This window comes from Schistocerca nitens, chromosome 7, assembly GCF_023898315.1.
Source record: "Schistocerca nitens isolate TAMUIC-IGC-003100 chromosome 7, iqSchNite1.1, whole genome shotgun sequence".
NCBI classification, from domain to species: domain Eukaryota; kingdom Metazoa; phylum Arthropoda; class Insecta; order Orthoptera; family Acrididae; genus Schistocerca; species Schistocerca nitens.
In genome coordinates, this window is record NC_064620.1 from 66,752,954 (window position 1) to 66,774,370 (window position 21,417).

At 38.5% G+C, this 21,417-nt stretch overlaps 1 protein-coding gene across 1 annotated transcript in view; it reads left to right on the plus strand.

The window, feature by feature from the left end:
* Window positions 1-21,417, plus strand: part of LOC126194955 (apoptosis-resistant E3 ubiquitin protein ligase 1) — a 476,952-nt gene that overhangs the window by 363,739 nt on the left and 91,796 nt on the right. The window contains exons 7-8 of the mRNA XM_049933344.1: window positions 712-735; window positions 15,666-15,849. Coding sequence (XP_049789301.1) covers window positions 712-735; window positions 15,666-15,849 — 208 coding nt within the window. The remainder of the gene's footprint in view (window positions 1-711; window positions 736-15,665; window positions 15,850-21,417) is intronic.

A 21,417-nucleotide genomic window follows, 5' to 3' on the forward strand; every position in this document is an offset into this window, starting at 1 on the left:
ATAGATGTTTCCTAATTAATTCACTGTTTCAGATTTTAAAAGTGTGTGCTGTTGCTTTTGATGTTTTAACACAATGTATCTTTGTTTGCTATCATCACTGTAAGTTGCAATTACATTTACTTATCTCACTTTTCTTCCCTTACTAGTTAAATGCATCAAACACCAGTGTTCCTTATAATAGTATAACTTTTACTGTGGAATGCATGCTACTATATGCAACAAAAGTGGTATGCTGCATGGTAAATACCCAATGTCTCACGTTAATCTGTCGTATACTTTGATGTGCAGTGCATAATTATTATTTAATGACCAAGAAGGAAATCTACTTTTGCTCTTAATAGGTGATTGGCTTTCACTCGCACATCAGGTGCACATAATTTTCCTGAAAATGAGAGGAAACACATTATTGCCCTGCACACACAGCGCTCTTCTTCCTTCTGTGTAATGTACTAGTAGTAGTCTACTTTCAGAACACATTGGGTCCATTCTTAGAGTCCCCGTTTCTACTTTCTGAAGGATATCTTCCTATTAAAAGACAAATACCAGCTAAAACTGTCTTACACTGTTAAAATTTTTTTCCCAAGGCTGTATTGATCTTTTTAATATTGATCTTAGTGTTAAAAGATAGACCAAATCTGTTTTGAAAGTGGTGTATGCATTTGTAGACAACTATAATTTTACCCTCATCCGTATGTGTTATCCATTTTTCAGTTGAGCCTGGCTCTGCTGAGACAGGTATGTGTTCGTAAAGTGTGGCTGACAAAATTAGACATAAAATGAAAATGCACAGCAAATATGCCATGAAACATTGGTTTCTGTAGTATTTTCAGGAAGCTTCACACCCATGAGCACTCTGACTTTTCCTTATTCTTTTTACAGTGTTGTAGTACTTCATATTTTATTTATACATGATTTACCTGCTTTCTTACTCATTTTCAGTTTACCGCACATCCATACCAATAACACTTCCATTTGCGCTATTGAATTAAAGCAGACAAAAAGTGTTTATGGCGAGGCATGTCAATGCATGCAGCTTGTAAATTCAGGGGTGCAGCTGCCAATGACTTTAGTGTGAAAAGCGGCATAATTTAAATCTAAAGAGCTTATATATATATATATATATATATATATATATATATATATATATATATATATATATATATATATATATATATATATAAAGATGACGTGACTTACCAAATGAAAGTGCTGGCAGGTCGACAGACACACAAACATACACACAAAATTCAAGCTTTCGCAACAAACTGTTGCCTCATCAGGAAACAGGGAAGGAGAGGGAAAGACGAAAGGATGTGGGTTTTAAGGGAGAGGGTAAGGAGTCATTCCAATCCCGGGAGCGGAAAGACTTACCTTAGGGGGAAAAAAGGACGGGTATACACTCGCACACACACACATATCCATCCACACATATACAGACACAAGCAGACATATTTAAAGACTTTTTAGATATATTTTTCCTACGTGGAATGTTTCCCTCTATAAAACAAAGATGATGTGACTTACCAAATGAAAGTGCTGGCAGGTCGACAGACACACAAACAAACACAAACATACGCACAGAATTCAAGCTTTCGCAACAAACTGTTGCCTCATCAGGAAACAGGGAAGGAGAGGGAAAGATGAAAGGATGTGGGTTTTAAGGGAGAGGGTAAGGAGTCATTCCAATCCCGGGAGCGGAAAGACTTACCTTAGGGGGAAAAAAGGACGGGTATACACTCTGCCCAAACTCTTTGTCTTCAAATATGTCTGCTTGTGTCTGTATATGTGTGGATGGATATGTGTGTGTGTGTGCGAGTGTATACCCATCCTTTTTTCCCCCTAAGGTAAGTCTTTCCGCTCCCGGGATTGGAATGACTCCTTACCCTCTCCCTTAAAACCCACATCCTTTCGTCTTTCCCTCTCCTTCCCTCTTTCCTGATGAGGCAACAGTATGTTGCGAAAGCTTGAATTTTGTGTGTATGTTTGTGTTTGTTTGTGTGTCTATCAACGTGCCAGCGCTTTCGTTTGGTAAGTCACATCATCTTTGTTTTTAGATATGTTTATATATATATATATATATATATATTACTTGTTTAAATCATATCTCATAGATTCTGCATCAGCCAGCTGATCATGGATCTTTCTTTGTGACGCCAATGTCATAGTTGCCAGTAAAGCTACAATCTATCTTCCGAAATAGGATTTCACACAATTAGAGATCAACCAATATCAGTGCAATCATACGTTGGTTGAGGACTCACCAAGGCATCTGTTAATTATGTCTTAATATTTCAGACTTGAAATTTCAAGCAACAACCTTTATTGCCGTAACACCATGCTTTTTGAACTGTATATTGAGTGGTGTAAAACATTCTCTATAATTAGGGGCAGGAAAATGTCATGAAAACAGTAACAGAAAAATACAGATTTTAGCAAAATAAAGTGAAATCAGCTATTTATAAAGGATTCCATCAAATTTCTAATTTTCCAGATAAAAATGTTATATACCTGAGGGTGGCATTTTTAATATTGGTAGCTAATAGTTATTGAATGCTGAAATTACAATTTCACTGCTAATCTCCTTGAGGCTGATGTTCATGAAAGCTATAATCTTAAAATGATGTCACAACAAAAACAGCACTGAATTTGGTGAAAAACACAACACTGAGTATGGCAAAAAACACTAGACTTCACAAAAATTAAAGACCACATTTGACAAAAAATGATACTAAATTTGTAAAAAAGAGCACATTTGTAAAAAAATTCAATTCGTTTAGCAAAAAATGGCATTGAGTGTGGCAATAAAAAGCTATATTTGGCTCAAATAACAACTAATTTGCCAAAAATAACAATTAATATGTCAAACACCCACTGAATTCACCATTAAGATAAAACTAATTTTTTCTGTTCTTTTCTATAATATACTACTCCATCAGAACTTCATGGCACTTGAAGCTCATACATATGTCCTACATGGCTCATCATTTGGAAGAATTTTCAGTGATGAATGAATTAATAAGAACAGCCAACATGGCTGTCGTGTCCTTTCTGATTATAGGGTACTCGTGAAAAATATTTCACTTCTAGACCTGTGTTTGAACATACTTACGTGCATGAAATGTGCAAGGTATTTCTTTTACTGCCTCCTGCAACCATATTACTGGCTTTATTTCAGCTCGAAACTACAAGTAACCCGGATTTACATTAAAATCTTGTTCCAGTGACTGTGCTGCAATGTGCAACTTCTTACGATAGGATACTTATTCCAGAGTGGTAGCCACATTTTGAACACGTGCTGACAATTCACCCTTCCTTATCAACCATGCCATCATTACCGTGCTTCCATTGTCTTGCCATGCTTCCAATGTATCCTTTGTTCCCCCAATCTTGGGCCCTCTCTCATCCTTGGCTCTTGATCCCTCCCTCCATTCCCGCACTCTCTGTCCCTCTCTCATTCCCTTCCCCTTCTCTCTATCTCCCCATTTCTGTATATTTTCTGTCTCATTTCAACCTTCAATTTCTTCTTTGTTTCTTCCCTCATGTGTTTCCCATTCCACGGTTCCTTACATACTCTTTACTTCTTCAGCCACACTCCAACATTCCTTCATGTGCCTCCCCTTATAATTGTTACAAAAATCTTGCTTCATTCTATCAAATTATGGATCTCCAATCTTTTTAAATCTGCTGCCTGTCTTCCATGTTTCATTTCTACTTTCTGGATGAGCTCAAAAATAGGTAGTGTAAAAAAAGTTGAAATGATCAAGGCAAAACCAAATTTGTTATCAACTGACCAATATTTTGAGCAAAATCAGATATGTGAGCACAGTTGGGGCTTGCATCCATTCACTACTACTGCTCCCAAAACAGGAGCTAGGAGTAATCTTTTTGTTTTCTTCCTTCCTTCAGTGACAAATGGAAATAGTCAGCTGCAGAGATATATTTTGTCAAGCGAGTGCCTAATCAGTATCAAAAGAAGAATGAGTGAAAAAAATAATAAGGAAAACTTTACAATACGACCACAGAACTAAATAGACAGTGTTACATCACAGCCGGGGGTGGTGTAAGACATTATACACTTCATCCCCTTCGATATCCATTTCTGTTGTAATAATAATTTCAAGGCATTCATTGAGTCCTGCAGTTAGTGACCACTGCAGAAACACAAAATTGCAAATGAATTGGAAAGTTCTGTGATCCACAAAACATTTGCAAAAATATACCCAAACATTCCTTCATTCATTAGAGTAAGAAAAGTACACAAGTAGTTTAGATAGGACACACTTAGTATGGTGTCCCTACAGAAAAAAGGGGCAGTGGACAAAACCTTTAGAAGAATGAAGCTCTGTCTGGATATTATCAGGATAGACCACTGTAACAAGCACTTAAAACGGGACCATAGGGCAATAGGATTTTCGTAAGTTTTTATATTTGTGGTACGTGAAGTTCAGAACTCAAGTATCAATATCTCAAAGTAGTTAAAAGCAACTCTCAAAAATTCGTAAGAAAATTATTTTTTAAGTTCTCGAAGGGGCTATAATTTGCTAAAGGTAGTACAGTTTTAAACAGGCTACGTGGATCTGTCAGTAGAGCTTGATACTGGTACTCACAGGATTGCTGGTTTGAGTCTTGTTTTATCATGTATAATCAATGGAATGCTGCCCTTATATGGTTTTGCTTTTTTCTCCTATGGCTTATAATCCTCCAGGCAATCTTCACGGTCAGACACAGGTACATCAAAGCTTTTTGCTAATTCTGTTCATTGAACATAGTTAACTCTTCATAGGTCACATACTTTTCTTCATGAAAAGTTTGTTATGGAACAAGTCTTCTACTTGTAGCATTGCTTCTTCGGGAATTACAGAGGATGGTGTTAAATCAAGAGGATTATTTTCTGTGAGGATTTACTACTAATATACAAGGGCATCTCTCATGCATGATCTTGAAACTTCATTTTGTAAGGAATTTTCAGCAACATCTTTTTGTGCTATCTAAGGACCAGACAAATTGCCATAATCCACATTTGATATTACAGTCTTCTTTTATTTTAATATAATATGATTTTCACCCACAATGCTGCATAGCACTATCTGCTGCTTTGGAAGCAAATGTGGAAATCTTACTATAGCAAAAGATGTCGTATCCACTCCAAGCATTGTAGAATTTGCCAAAATCATTTGTTCCCAAGCACCTGTTGCCCACCCTGCAGGTAATTCTACTGGTGCCAGCATTGGGTCAGTGGCATGATATCTCAGTTTCAGCAATCTTCTTCAACTAATAGTAATTTCGTGTACTGCAAAGTTCGTAAACACATGCAGGATAACAAGTACTGTCAACTCTTCTACATAGAGGCACTGTCTAGTATTGTATTTCACCCCAAGGCACATGCAATTATCATACAAAATGATAATTAGATATATGTTAATTATCATATGTTTGATGAATTGAATTTTGCATTAAATGGCATAAGTATTTGTACTGAACAGGGAGGGGGAGGGGGAGGGGGTTGCTCGAACTAGTGATCCAACTATTAAGACACTCGAGTATTACCAATAGACCTTCAAAAATTGTCTTACCTTTAGTGAATTAAAGTCACAGAGAATTGGAAAGTTGATTGTCTCAAGAGTTTTTGACATTGCTTCGAACTGCTTTGGTAAATGGATATTTGAGTTCTGAACTTAAGGTACCATAAATATAAAAAAAATATGAAAATCCAATTGCCTAGCATCCCATTCCTAGTCAATAAGATGATACACTGATGAGGCAGGTCAAGAGATGAAGACACCACAGACATATCTCAGGATCAAGTGGATGAGAGAAGTACTGTTGCATTGCTCTGTGTGTGATGAACAACCTTTGGTTACATTCACATCCCTACCACCAGCATTGGTGAAGACCATACTCTCAAAGTGGAATACTGTTCACTTAAAACTTCCATATAATTGTTGCTGGTTGTTCTGCTCATTACTATACAGGTGGAATATCAGACTTCATTTCATTTCCCTTTCTACCTCTTTCCAATATCCCTTTGTACTTGTTTCTGCTTTCTCCCTGTCTCCTTTGCCCTCTTCTACCTCTTTGTCATCCTCATCTACCTGCTTTCCTCTTTCCTTTGTATTTATTTCCTACCCAGTTTCTTCTTGTCACTTTTCCTCTTAGCCATTTATATTTACATCTACATACTCAATTTGCAAATCGCCATACGATGCATGAAGGAGGTTACATTGCACCAATACTAGTCATTTCCTCTCCTATTGCACTGACAAATAAAACAAAGGAAAATTGACTGTATAAAAGCCTCTACAGGAGCCCTAATTTCACATTTCTACCTTCATGGTTGTTACGTGAAATACATCTGTGTCTCTTCCTTCGCTTACTGTCTTCTGTTCCATGGTTCATAGTGCAACATAACCTATTTTCACTACTTTGTGACCCTTCATTCCAGATTCTCATTCTTCTTATAAGCTAAATCAGTCACAGTGGATATGGAAATTGTTTTGTTCTAATTTACATCATCTCCATCTTTTGAAGAGGAGTGAAATTTGTTTTTAAATCTTGCACATTACAAATGTTCCTAAAAACACATAATCTGTCCAAACTCAAAATTTTGATGTAATGTGAACTTTCTGAATTAATTTGAATATATTTATTTGTATTTGTAATTTCTTATCTTTCCTCTTACCAACCGAAGAAAGTAGCTCAGCACTCCATACTGTATTCTCGCATTGAGGAATAAGATTCAAATCCTTAACTGATTATACTGTATTAGGTTCTCTCTGTTTTATCATCACCTGCAGACAACTGCTAGATAGAGCTCTTCAACAAACCAATGCCATTTGCAATTTATTTTCCTTTTCTTGTCAGGCTGAACTGTTGACCTGTCTGTAGTGATGGAGGAAAGCATTCACTGTGCTTTGTTTTTTCACTACCTTCAGTATTTGATATGAATTTACTTTTAACATTCTTGGAGGTCATGAGTACATAAATGCTTATTTACTGAAATCATGTAAGACACATATGAGTATCTAGTGAAAATGTAACCTTGGTTTCAAACAAATAAAGACAAGTAGCATTTCTATTTTTCGGTATGAGAGAGAGTACCGGCTTAGCATTCGCATACAAAATATGAATTAAGCTCAGTGCTTCACAAAAACTAGTCATTAATCATCTGAAAATGAAAGGTTTCTTTGTGTTTGGAAATGAGTGGACAATGGGAGGGGGGTGAACAGAAGTATTAATTAAGTAAGTCACTAACGATTAGTAAAAATACAAAAACTACAGTTATAGACAGATAGAAAAGTGTGAGATTACAACAAGGTTTTACCACATGAACAGTAAATCCTTCAGACATCTGTAATGATTATTAAGGAGAAAAATGCAAGTGGGCACACAGGAAGGAAGACTTGGGATATGAAATGGATAAAGAAATAATGGAAAGCAAGAACAAAACAAATTAGGACACAAATATGCAGTAAGCTCAAAAAAGATGATGGAGAACAGCAGAAATGGATGTTGGATTTGAAAGAAGGGAACATCATGGCGAAAAGCCCAAAGAGGGTGAAAGAAACAAAGAAAAAGACAACAGAAAGTTAATATATGCAACTGGTCTGAGAAAGAAATTTTGCTGTGCAAGGAAATCAAACTGTATGGAGTGCAGTCATAAGGTTTTAATCATCACCTCTGAGAAATAGTTACATGATTATTTTTTTAAGGTAAATGTTCAGTCCTGGTACATGTTGAAAACCCCATATCACAGTGCCATAGCATGCCTTTCTGAAACCAAAACAGAATGGTGTACCCACACTGATAATGTGGAGATTAGCTGCTCAACTTTGTTTTAGCTCCTCTGGCTGCATGCAGTGATGTGGGAATTTCAGTGTGCACAAGGACTGCAAACTTAAACCCTCAAAAAAATTGTGTAACTTTATTTTTTCAAGGTATTAATTAAAAATTTGTCTACACCTCATATAGGTTCTTTATTGATAAAAATTTTGTAGCTGCAATTAACATATTGGAAAGTGAATGTGGCTTGTCAGTAAGTAAACTTCAGGACAACTGACTCTACATGGTTTCAGAAAATTCCCATAATGCTGATATACGGCCTGTATAATGTCATATCATTGCTCTTCACTTCATCTCCATGAAAGCACATTTTCATTTGTTTTCTTGAGAACTCCAAGTATTATTACCAAGTTATGTACCAGCTTATGTACTAGAATTTTTTATGTTTCAAATCAGCATAGTGACTGTACTATAACCAGTGAGATTCAGTGGACACAGGCCGATGCTCTATTAACACAAGCACAGGGACCTAATGCTCAATTCAGCATGCATATTATCTTCTTCCTTTTTACCAGTATCTATATTTAGAATTTTGTTCTTTGGCAAGTGCTTAGTTTTTGCCAATTGCCTTGCATGTACTGATTTGCCAATTGTTGTTCTTTCACCTTTAATCCTTCCAAATCGGGTTGTTAAGTATTGTCTCACATTTGGGAGCAGTGTAATTCAAACTCTCATCAATTTATGTTCTCTGTTTTTTCCTGAACTGATTAAGATGAATCTCAAGAAGGTTCTTGTGTAAAGGACTTGACCAGTTTCCTTCCCCATCCTCGGCTTGCCCTTGTGCATGGTCTCTGATTACCTGGTTGTGAGCTGAACATTCAACCTTAATCTTTCTTCCTTTTTTCAACTTTATTTCTGTTATCTCTGTGTGTACTTCATTTCTTTTTACAATCCCTTGTCTTAACTTCTTGCTTTATTTAATCTCTTTTTTTTGTTGTTCTCTGCTTTCATTTCATCCATTTCCACTCTATTTTGTCCTCTTTCTCCTGTGTCCATGAGTGTCATATGTGTGCCTGCCTGTTAACCTGTTGTATCTACTTTCCTTACCTCTGGCTGTTTTGTTGTGCCATTCTATGGTAAATTTTTTCTAGTCTAATAAATTTTTAAATCTTGTATGTTGCATTTCACATTCATTTCTTTCAGTTGTAGCATAAAGTGTTCCCCTTTTCTTTTTAAACTATGTTATGTTCTTAATTAGTCTTTTTTAAACTTTCGTTAACATGTTACTCTTAATATTGATTTTCTGTCTGAAAGTAAAAATTAATTAATATTTTGTGTATAAGTTCCACCATTTGCATTGATATGTGGTGTTTTACCTAGTTATGTTTGGCTAAAGGTTCTTTTCTAAACTGATGTCTGTGTCACATTCATAAAGGAACTGTAGTGTTACATGTTTGAATGAAAAAGTGCTTGTAAATACAGGGTATGCCAAAGATACCAACCAACTTTGAGTGGTTGTAGAGGTGTCTAGAGGAAGAAATTCAGGATAGGATCCCTTCTCTGAAAACAAATCCAACTATACTACAGTGTGTCCAAACTCCAATGGACACAGCAAACAGTTAGGCCACTCCTTCAGCAGGAAATTTGAGTTTCAATGGTGAAGAAGTGGAAAACTACATTAAGTGAAGTTGAAACATGAGGGTAAGACAAAAACATGTGATGTAAACACATTGTATTGCAAGAAAAACTGGACTTGCAGAGTTGCATATGTATGAGCGAATATTTCCAAATGGGCGTCATAGGATAAGCTGAAAAGATAACACACACACATCCATAAGAAGTTGCATAGTAGCACACAAAGTGCAAACCAACTATGTGACAAGGTGGAGAGCAGTGCATAGGAGGATGGTTTCCACTTCATTTCCAGGAGGGACAGGTGCTTAGAACTCTTAATTTTGTTTCACAAGTGGAGTACTGGGTGTGGCTTTTGCAGCATAGTATTATGCCGCTGTATTATGCTGTAACAATATAATGAAAAGGATAGTTGCTACTTGCCATATAGCAGATATGCCGAGTTGCAGAAAGGTACAACTAAGTAAAAGACTGTCAGAGAGTTAGGCTAACTTTCTAACAGTCTTTTAGTTGTACTTTTCTGTGACTCAGCATCTCCACTATGTGGTGGGTAGCAACTATCCTTTTCATCATATTGTTACATTCCATTGTAGATTTTCCATTGTTTGTATTATGCTGTAGGTGTTTTGTTTACTGGTGAGATGTCCTTCAACCATGAGGGCATGTTCAGTTCTCACAGCTGTCATATTTTGATAAAAGATAAAGCACATATCACCTATGAATGAGGTCATCAATTAACTTTTACAATGAATTTATAGACTGGAATAGTACATTAGTGACTTATTTACTGTTAGATGGTTCCTCCTCAATTTATAAGCAGTGTTCATTTGATTAGTGCTCCTGGAGTAATTGTAAGAGGTGCTACTTGCAGTCTATTGATATATTTGGTTCCAATATGATAGGCCCCTACTCACTTCAGTAGAGCTGCTAAAGCCCAAATCAAAAACTGTAGATCTTTGGAAATTTCTGAGTGCTTGAGGTGTCCCTGTAACTTGGCTGCTGCAGTTGGCTGATGTCAACCACTTCAGTTTTACCTGTAGGATTGTCCAAAGAATGTGATGTATGAAATCTCAGTGGAGTCTGCTAAGGACTTAGTTTCAAAAATATGTGCTGCATGTGAAGATATTTGCACTATGCCCAGTATCTTTGAGTGAGTCAGTGTTAGGCTTGCTGCAGTATTGGATACAGGCATTTTAAATACCTTCTGTTGTTTTATTTTCCTTCATGTAAAAATATCATGAGCAGCAACATTTACTCCTTGAAACTTTTTTTATTCCCTGCCTCAGTGAATACTCATAAGTTTCTTCTTCTTTTATTTGCATTTATATTTCTTTTCTTTTAAAGTAAATAAAAGTATTGCACTCTTAAACCTGTGTTATTATTCACTGAATGTGTGACTGCTGCAACCTCCAGAAATGATGATGGGAAGAGCTGCTACATAGACAGATATCCCATATAATTTTGAGGTTGTTGGTGTTATTTTGTTACACTCTACATAATAACTAACTTTGAGAGATTTTTAGGGGGTACCATGAGAAATTAACTGAGAGCAGGCTACTTTGTCTGAAATAGTCACACAATACATAGAGCGCATCGAAATTACAGAAGCCAATACCTGCCTCATAGCTGCCATCTTCTCCACCAGAGATTACGGCATATATTCCTGAGGGCATCCTGCATGGCCCTTCAAAGTTTTGTCTGTTTGTTGCACCCTGTGTGTCTAGGTCAGGTACTGTTTGCAAATGTTAGTGGACTAAAACTTTTTGTTGAATGTCGTAGTTGTACTTCCAAGTTGATTCAAAGCATCACTTCTAGATCATGTGTGTAGCAGTTTGCAGTACTGTTGTGTTGGATATGCATGTCTTAATGTGGATAAACCATTTGATGTAGATTAGTAAAAAATTATAATAATGGTAACAATAACAAAGATCATATTTTAGTGAAATATATGGTGCTGGAAGCTATCTTGAGTCTGTGATACTCTAGAATTAATGCAAAGAATTTATTCGTTGATGAAATCCTCTTGGTCACACTGGCCAAAATATTCTAATATCATAATCAAAGAGAAATGAAGACTCTGATCGTTTGGATCCATCCCTACACTGTAAAGCTGTCATATTCAGGAGATCATCTTTTTCGTTGGTTGAATCAGGAGTACTTTGCACAAACATCAAGACTGTAATAAAAAGATTTGTCATATTTTACCCAAAATGTTTGCTGAAACAAATGTGAAATGCAATCTTTCACTGAGGAATCAAGAACAACAACTTGGATACAAAATATAGTTATAAGCTTGTCTCATAGTGTGATTAACAGTGTGATTGAGCTAGAGTCAAGTACTGTAGTGTAAATGTCAAACATGTAAGCCACTGTATTTCAGAGTGATGACTGCAACTATATTTGGGAACCTTTATCGGAAAAATAACGTGGAGATTCTAGAGTGTAATATATTTCTGTCTCATACAGTTAATTTAAATATATCACCCTCATATTAAGATTTCTGACCTTTTAAATTTGTCTTCCTGATGTGGGTATTTGTGAGTTCCACAAAGATGATTTGTCCCTTAAATATATAATCAGGTACTACCCTCCAACTGCCTTCTTTTTACAATAATCTAATCTGTTGTATGCTCTTCACCATCTTAACTTTGCCCAGTCTTTTTTACTTTGTCAATACATTATCCCTTTATTCTACTATTTTCTGGTGCCTGTATAGGTTTCATTCGACTTTTCATTTAGTTTCCCAATTTTTTGTGTTGATTCTAGTTGTCTTTATGAGATCAGAACCCTCCCTTTCAATATTTATTTTCTGTTTATAAATAAGAAGGCATGTTGTGATAGCTTTGCTGATGGCTCAACTTGGATATATGTCTATTTTTTAGCATCATGTTTATTTTGTAAAACATTAAATGGGGCAATGCTTCAGACATCAGGCTGAATAGGTATCATCCAGGTCACTCTCCAAAATTTCTGTGAAAGTATTGAAACATAGTATTTGTGTGTGTATGTGTGTGTGTGTGTGTGTGTGTGTGTGTGTGTGATAGAGAGAGAGAGAAAAGGGGGGGAGGGAGAAGAAAAATACTAATATCAAGTAGCTAATACACTTAAAAAAGCACGATGTACCATAAAGGAGTTATACAAGTTGCTCACAAATTTATATTCCTATGGGTATCAATAGAAAAAGCAAAATTGTAAACTTTGGTGGCCAGTGGATGAATGTGTGATGCTGCAGCACCATTTCACTGTGCAGCTAGCAGGGACAGTAAACATACTAAACAGGGGACATGATACTAGGGCATTAATTGTATGCAAATTTCATTGACACCATTGGACTGTAACTATGCCTCACAGACAGGTGCATGATCAATATATGCAGATGTCAGCATTTGAGAGAGGATGAGTAATTGGGCTCAAAGAAGCCAGTTGGAGTAATCACCACATCAGCCGGCATTTGAATGGGAGTGATGCCATTATAAATGATGTTGGCATGAGTTTGTGAACAATGGCCAAACACAGCATCAAGAAGGAAGCGGTCGACCTAGAGAGACCACAGAATATGAAGACCGAGCAATCATAAGAGAGGCTTCATTGACCAGAAGGATCATTGATAGGCAGCTCAGAGAAAGGAGGCTGAGCTCACCATGCCACTTGCGCTGACTACCATTGGCCTTTGTACACCAGCATGCCCATTTGAAATGGTGTTGGGCACATTCGACCTGGAGTCTCATTCAGTGGAGTAGAATTGTTGCTAGTGATAAGTCCAGCTTGGAGCTGAGCCCCGATGATGAGCAAAGACATGTCTTGAGATTCCCCAATACACCTGACTGTCGCCTACCATATGACCTGACAGCCAGGAGTGGTGGTCTGAGGTACCATTTCATTTCATAGCAGGACCACTTTGCTTGTCATCCATGGCACCTTTACTGTACAGTGCTACACTGATGACATTCTACACCCTGTTTTGTAACCACTTGTGGCAAGCCATCATAGGCTTACATTTCAGGGGGAAAAAATGCCCACACTAACTCAGCAAGAGTTTCTACTGCTTATCTATGAGCTTGTCAAACCCTACCTTGGCCAGCAATCCAACTGAGAATGTCTGGAGTATTATGGGCAGGGCCTTCCAGCCAGCACAGGATTTTGATGATCTAATGCACCAGCTGGACAGAATTTGGCATGAAATCTGTCATGAGAACATCCAAATCTATCAGTCAGTTCCAACCTGAGTAACTGCTCACATAAGGGCCAGAGGTAGACCAACACATTACTGATTTGCTCAATTTGTGAAGCTCTTTCCCTTGAATAAATCATCCTTTTTTTCTGAAATTGTAATCATTTGTTTGTCTGTATGTGTATATCACATCTACTGATTACCATCCCATTCAGATAACTAATTTGTGGTATGTCTTTTTTTTGTCTTAATCTACGAGGGCAGTTCAATAAGTAATGCAACACATTTTTTTCTGAAACAGGGGTTGTTTTATTCAGCATTGAAATACACCAGGTTATTCCCCAATCTTTTAGCTACACAACACTATTTTTCAACGTAATCTCCATTCAATGCTACGGCCTTACGCCACCTTGAAATGAGGGCCTGTATGCCTGCACGGTACCATTCCACTGGTCGATGTCGGAGCCAACGTCGTACTGCATCAATAACTTCTTCATCATCCGCGTAGTGCCTCCCACGGATTGCGTCCTTCATTGGGCCAAACATACGGAAATCCGACGGTGCGAGATCGGGGCTGTAGGGTGCATGAGGAAGAACAATCCACTGAAGTTTTGTGAGCTCCTCTCGGGTGCGAAGACTTGTGTGAGGTCTTGCGTTGTCATGAAGAAGGAGAAGTTTGTTCAGATTTTTGTGCCTATGAACACGCTGAAGTCGTTTCTTCAATTTCTGAAGAGTAGCACAATACACTTCAGAGTTGATCGTTTGACCATGGGGAAGGACATCGAACAGAATAACCCCTTCAGCGTCCCAGAAGACTGTAACCATGACTTTACCGGCTGAGGGTATGGCTTTAAACTTTTTCTTGGTAGGGGAGTGGGTGTGGTGCCACTCCATTGATTGCCGTTTTGTTTCAGGTTCGAAGTGATGAACCCATGTTTCATCGCCTGTAACAATCTTTGACAAGAAATTGTCACCCTCAGCCACATGACGAGCAAGCAATTCCGCACAGATGGTTCTCCTTTGCTCTTTATGGTGTTCGGTTAGACAACGAGGGACCCAGCGGGAACAAACCTTTGAATATCCCAACTGGTGAACAATTGTCACAGCACTACCATCAGAGATGTCAAGTTGAGCACTGAGTTGTTTGACGGTGATCCATCGATCATCTCTAACGAGTGTGTTCGCACGCTCCGCCATTGCAGGAGTCACAGCTGTGCACGGCCGGCCCGCACGCGGGAGATCAGACAGTCTCGCTTGACCTTGCGGCGATGACGACACACGCTTTGCCCAGCGACTCACCGTGCTTTTGTCCACTGCCAGATCACCGTAGACATTCTGCAAGCCCCTATGAATATCTGAGATGCCCTGGTTTTCCGCCAAAAGAAACTCGATCACTGCCCGTTGTTTGCAACGCACATCCGTTACAGACGCCATTTTAACAGCTCCGTACAGCGCTGCCACCTGTCGGAAGTCAATGAAACTATACGAGACGAAGCGGGAATGTTTGAAAATATTCCACAAGAAATTTCCGGTTTTTTCAACCAAAATTGGCCGAGAAAAAAAATGTGTTGCATTACTTATTGAACTGCCCTTGTATATTAAACTGAGATTGGGGATGAGTGCTGACTATTCAAACCATGGAAAATACGAATTAGGAATGGCATATGTCTAGAGGTTTCCAGCAGGAATGGACACTACACAATTCATAATCAGAGTGAACTAGAAGTTGAAATGACTCTCAGTAAAAAACAGATGAAATGTCAGAAAGCAGGGTGGAGAAAAAGCAAGATTACAACTCAATTAAAATCATTCTTAAACGAGTCCATGAGTGCTGTGTAGTGTGGCAGCCAGCAAATTCTGCTACAATGTATGATGACAGGAAGGAAATTGAAGGGGAAGACTGCTGATGTAACGATAGTGAGAGTAGAAGCAGTAGTTAAAAAAGTGGTGCCTTTTTATTTTATGTTCAAACTTATGTCTTATGATAAATTATTGATGCAGTGATCATTAATAATACTTTTTTATAATGTTAGACACTATTATATTAAAATCAAATTTTTTTTTTTAAATTTCTGTCATGCAGGTTGGATCATCTGTGTCTGGTTCATGTCCTTCACCTCCTTACACAGCAGAGTTTGACTATGACTGGCTGAGCCATCGTGTCACTCTGCAAGTTCGTTTTCCGTCTGAGGGTTGCTTTCATGCATCCGTTTCATACCGTGGCACTGAACTACGTAATGGGGACTTCGACATTATTGTTTTAAGTGGTTAGTATATAATTTTATTATCAGCTTTAGTAATTGCCATTATTGCTCCTCCACTTTACCCTTCTTTTAACCGTCACACCCACCACCTTTCCCTTGTGTTTGAACCCAAATTTTGGCTTCATAGGCATTACACATAATATATATCAGAGGAAGCAATATAATAACGAAAATAATTAATTTTTGACAGTACACACACACACACACACACACACACACACACACACACACACACACACACACACACACACACACACACACACACACAAAGGTTTTCACTTATGTAAGCCAGTAGTTCCTTCTTCCAGCAGAAGAGTTGAAGGGGAAGGAAGAGGAGTGAAGGAAAAGGACTCAAAAGGCTTAGGAAAAGGGTTACAGCTCAGCATAGTCACCCAGAACCCCAAGTCAGGGGAGACTTACTGGACGCCATGGGAAGAAAAGACTGATTGTGGGAATGGCACTGGATGAGATTCGGAAGCCTAAGAGCTGAAAGGTGAAAGACAGGGTAATATGCAAGACAGAGATTACAGCTAAAACGTCATGCATGATTTAATAAGAGTGAAAAGCTAAGTAAATTGTTTGTAACAGAGGAGGGAGGTGAGATGGCAAAAAATAGACGGGTCAGAAAATGAAAGATGTATAAAACTACAATGGAGTGAAAAAAAGGAGTAGTTACTTTGGAGAAGTGCTGAGACAGGAGGAATTAACGTAAGTTAAATCCAGGTGGATGGCAAGAGCCAAGGACGTACTGTAGCACAAGTTCCCACCTGTGGAGTTCTGAGAAATTGGTGTCTGGGGGAAGAATCTAGATGGTGCATGTGATAACACAGGAACTGAGGTCATGACAAGGCCATGACTTTCTAAATCCATGCCCTGAAATGAGATCCATTCTGTCTTAACATTTTGCTCACCGCATCTAGAATAGCTTTTTGTCACCGTCCCAATCTCTGCAGTATCCTTATCAGGTCCTATGCTCCTTCTGCACCCATCTCCCTACCCCATGGCTCCTACCCCTGTGACCATCCCCACTGTGAGACTTGCTCTGTGCACCCTCCTACTATCACCTATACCAGCCCTGTAACTGGCAAAACCTGTACTATCAAAGGGAGAGCCATCTATGAAATGACACGTCATATGCCAGCTGTTATGTAAACACTGTTCGGCCTTTTACATCAGCAAGATTATCACTCAGTTAACAGTTAGGTTGAATGGACATAGGTAGAGGGTGTGTACCAGCAACACACAAGATGGCACTGGTAGAACAGCACAGCAACGCTTTAGTTTCAGCTAAAAGGCAGTTTCATAACACTCAGCATGTAAAGAATGCCAAAAACATGTGATTAAAGGTATCTTCTGTGTGAAATGTAACTTCTGGTTACACAAAAAGAGTGCAAATGTGAATCTCAAAGTTCGTAAATAATGATATTAGGTGGTCATGTCATAACTGTGTTAGTGATGAACTGAAGATTTTCTTAACACGATAAATTTGAAAGACAAAGTTATCAAGTTACTGAATAGTGACACTGAGTCTCTCTGAAAAGAAATAGTAATGTTAAAGCAAGAAAATGTGAAGCTATTAAATGAAAAACCCTTATTGATCCATGGGAACAGTGAACCAGTGAACGAAAATGGCCAAATATGCAGTCAAACTCAAAGTGTTAAAGTGATATGCAAACCAAAAAAAGTGGTAATAATGACAAAAATCATGTAGGAAGAATTACAAACTATTTCGAACCTAGAAATAAATATAAGTGGATTGCAGTAACATACAAAAACAAAGGAAGAAAGCATCAAGAATGTGACAAAAAAAGCACTTCAAATGACTTCTTAATAATTGTCAATTCACTAATTACAAATGTTGCTGTACCGAACACTAAAATTGATGTCTGCCCAGGGATAGGTATACATCAATTAAATAATCACTTCAAGAACATGCAGACAACAAAACAAAATGCATTCCCATTGGTAAATCACAGTGAAAACTATAAAGATGTTTTCATCCATGTGGGTACGAAACCGCTGCAAAACAGCAGTGAAGAAGAGACCCTAAACAAAGGACAAAATCTGATCTGGATTGCAAAAAAACATGTACCCAGCATCAAAATTAATTATAAGTAGTATCCTGCACAGAAAATCGGTAATTGATAAATACATAGGCAGGATAAACAACCGCATCAGAGAGCAGTGCAACAGACTTGGTGCATTTTTCAAGGATTTAAATAAATTATCAGTGATAAATCTTTAGGACAAGGTGGGCTGCATCTAAACAGGTTAGGATTGGCACCACTCAGCAATAAGTACAGTGATATTTGTAAGATCATACTTAGTAAGGGGAACTAGTATGCAGATGTGGGGGTGTGAAAATTGATAACAAAGATGAAACGAAAATACACAAACAGTGTTTCAAAACAGATGCCATTAAGAATATTTGAAAAACAACATTCGTAATGCACTTGAAAGTAAATAGTTTAAGTTCAAACTATACACATGGCAGAGAAACAAAATGTATGACTTGCAAATCATTTTGTCAGAAATACCAAATATCAAGGTTGTATGCTTGAATAAACACTGGCTTACAAAGGATAGTATCAAAATCTTAAATAACCATTTGTAGCAGTAATTTAACACAAGGAGGATTGTGCGTACTTGTGGGAAGATAAATGGAATATAGAACAAGATTTGATTTCGATTCCCTTAATGAAGAATGTATATTTGAAAGCTGGTGTGTAGAGTTAGGGCAAAATATTGCAATTTTATCTATGTATAGAATCCCAGGTGAAGAAATAATGAAACATTTTTATTGAAATTCCAGTGTCTGTTGCAAGAACTTCAAAAAGAAACCAAGAAAAGTGTCATAATAACTGCCGATTTAACATAGATCCAGCCAGTGAAGCCAACAACTCGACAAAATTCATTGATATGATTCAGACATCAGGTTTCAGGGCTAATTTATTTATTTATTTATTTTGATCCAACATCAACTGATTACAAAAATAGTTTTTTTTTGTTCCAGTCTTTCACAGATTTTACTTGAGTAAAAGAAATGTCTGCAACATGTATAGATAATATTTTAACCAATTATACTTATAATGAAGCAAATAAGCTTTGTTTATATTTAGGGCTTTCTGATCTTTGTGTTATATATATGGTGTTCCCAAAAACAATAGAACATTGCTCAAAAAAAATCTACTCCAAATGCCTGTTCAGCAAAGAAAATATGAACTTATTGCATGATAAATTAAATAAGGTGTACTGACAATTATGCTACTTTTGTGGAAATCTTTCTACAAGTTTTTAATGAAACTTTCACTCTTACTGTACATTATAAACATGTAGGAAATAAAGTAAAGTGGATTACTGTAACATTAAAAATCTCTAGTGCAAGAAAAAGAATGCTACACTGGGAACTAAATCATAACAAAAGTCCTGATTTTGTTATCTATGTAAAAAATTGCAAAAATATTTTTAAAAGAGTTGTAAAAGCAGCAAAAGAAGTGGCAAATAATAGATTTCTTTTGGATAGTGAAAACAAATCAAAGGCATTATGGTCAGTGAACAAAGCTAGAGGCCATGATATTGCTGAACTCAAGATAGAGGATAAAACTATTGTAAACCCTGCTCAGATTTATGAATTATTTAATGAATTCTTTATAAACATAAACAGATCAAACATCAATGTAGAAGATAACCCAGATAAGGTAAATTTCTTCAACAGTGAGCAATTTGAAGATGAATTTTTCAGTACCCACATTTTTTTATTTTTTTTACTACACCTAACCATCTGTCTGATATACAGAAGGACTTCATGCCACAAATACCCTGCCACCACAGTAGCTGTGTCTGGAGGAGGACAGTCGGCCTCAGTTGCAACAAGTAAGGTACCTCCCACTTGTTCAGTCATAATTTCAGCAATGGGCAACACCTTAGATCTGTAATTATAGAGAATGGGCACAGCTGTACAGCCAGAGCCTAAATATGCACTCCTCCCAGAGACCTATGTCCCCACCGACACTGAGTACCATTCGCTCTCAGTTGAGGCCAGGCTGAGCAGATGCGGCACGTCAGGAGGTTCTGTAGCATCAGGGTTCATAGGGGACACTGGTGGGATGAGAGGTTCCACAGCTGACGTACCAGAGGCACCTTTGTTGTTGCAGCACTTGACCTCGATCTGAAGCTTGTCAACAATGGCAAATGAAGGTTATGACTCTTTTGTGCACTGTGGCCTCTTCCCTCACTTGCATACACAACAATTACAGCCCCTAGGCATATTTTGCTATTAATTAAATTGAATTAAAATTGTGAAACAATTAAAAGGTTCTAAAACTAGCTGGTTATGTAGTTTAAAGAACTGAGACAATAACTATGGCTAAATCTGGTTAGGTACTTGGATCAAGTGACAATAACATTTGTACAACGTGAAAAGAATTTTAGAAAAAAATGTAAACACTACTCGACACAGACTAGTAGATAGTTACAGGAAGGAAACAAGTAAATTAAACACTGTATACATAATATTTGTGTAGGGGACTGACAAGGCAGCCAGTCCACAGAGACGGGTAGCCGAAAGGGCACACGTACACACACGCCGACTGGCGCGAAGTCTGGAACAGGATACGTGATGAATGTGATAAAGAAAACAACGTAGCTACTAGAACACTTAACTTTTATATCGTCCTTTGGTATACAGCATTCTTGATGATACAAGTGAGACTCTTTAGATTCATGAAGTAACTAATGGCGCCTTGCTAGGTCGTAGCCATGGACTTAGCTGAAGGCTATTCTAACTGTCTCTCGGCAAATGAGAGAAAGGCTTCGTCAGTGTAGTCGCTAGCAAAGTCGTCGTACAACTGGGGCGAGTGCTCGTACGTCTCTCTAGACCTGCCTTGTGGTGGCACTCGGTCTGCGATCCTGACAGTGGCAACACGCGGGTCTGACATGTACTAATGGACCGCGGCCGATTTAAGCTACCACCTAGCAAGTGTGGTGTCTGGCGGTGACACCACATTCCTCCCCCGCAAATCGGCGAACGGTCGTGTGATAAGGCTTCCGCCCGTCGTGGGGAGGACCCCATGTTGACGTATGCGATGGGGTGGGGAGCCTAACAACAGGCGAGGCTGTGCCACCCGCACCCTGCCATTCGGTCCGAGGGGAGCTAGGAAACGCCTGAAAACCTAGTCCAGGGTGCACGTCAACATGCGGTGTATGCGCCCGTAATGAGACAGGAGGGGCCGAAGGGTCGACCTCCATTGCGTCGGGGGATCCGACGCGCGATGACGACATCTGGGCCGGAGCGGGCAAGAGTTCCATGGCGGAGGACAGCTGGTCACGGGAAGTGATCGGCGGCACGGGACCCAGGGAGGCGCTGGGTGGCTGCAGCGAAGCGTCAACTGCGGGCGGCGCCGGCGGGAGAACAGGCGGCGGCGGCGGCATGTCACCATGGGCAATAGGGAAGGCAGTGTCGGTAACACCTGGGGATGAGGCGAGCCAGTAGATGGGTCCCCAGGGCGCTGACCGGACGGCACCGTCGCTGAAAGCAGACGGGGAGCGGCAGAACCCGGGCGACGACAGAGG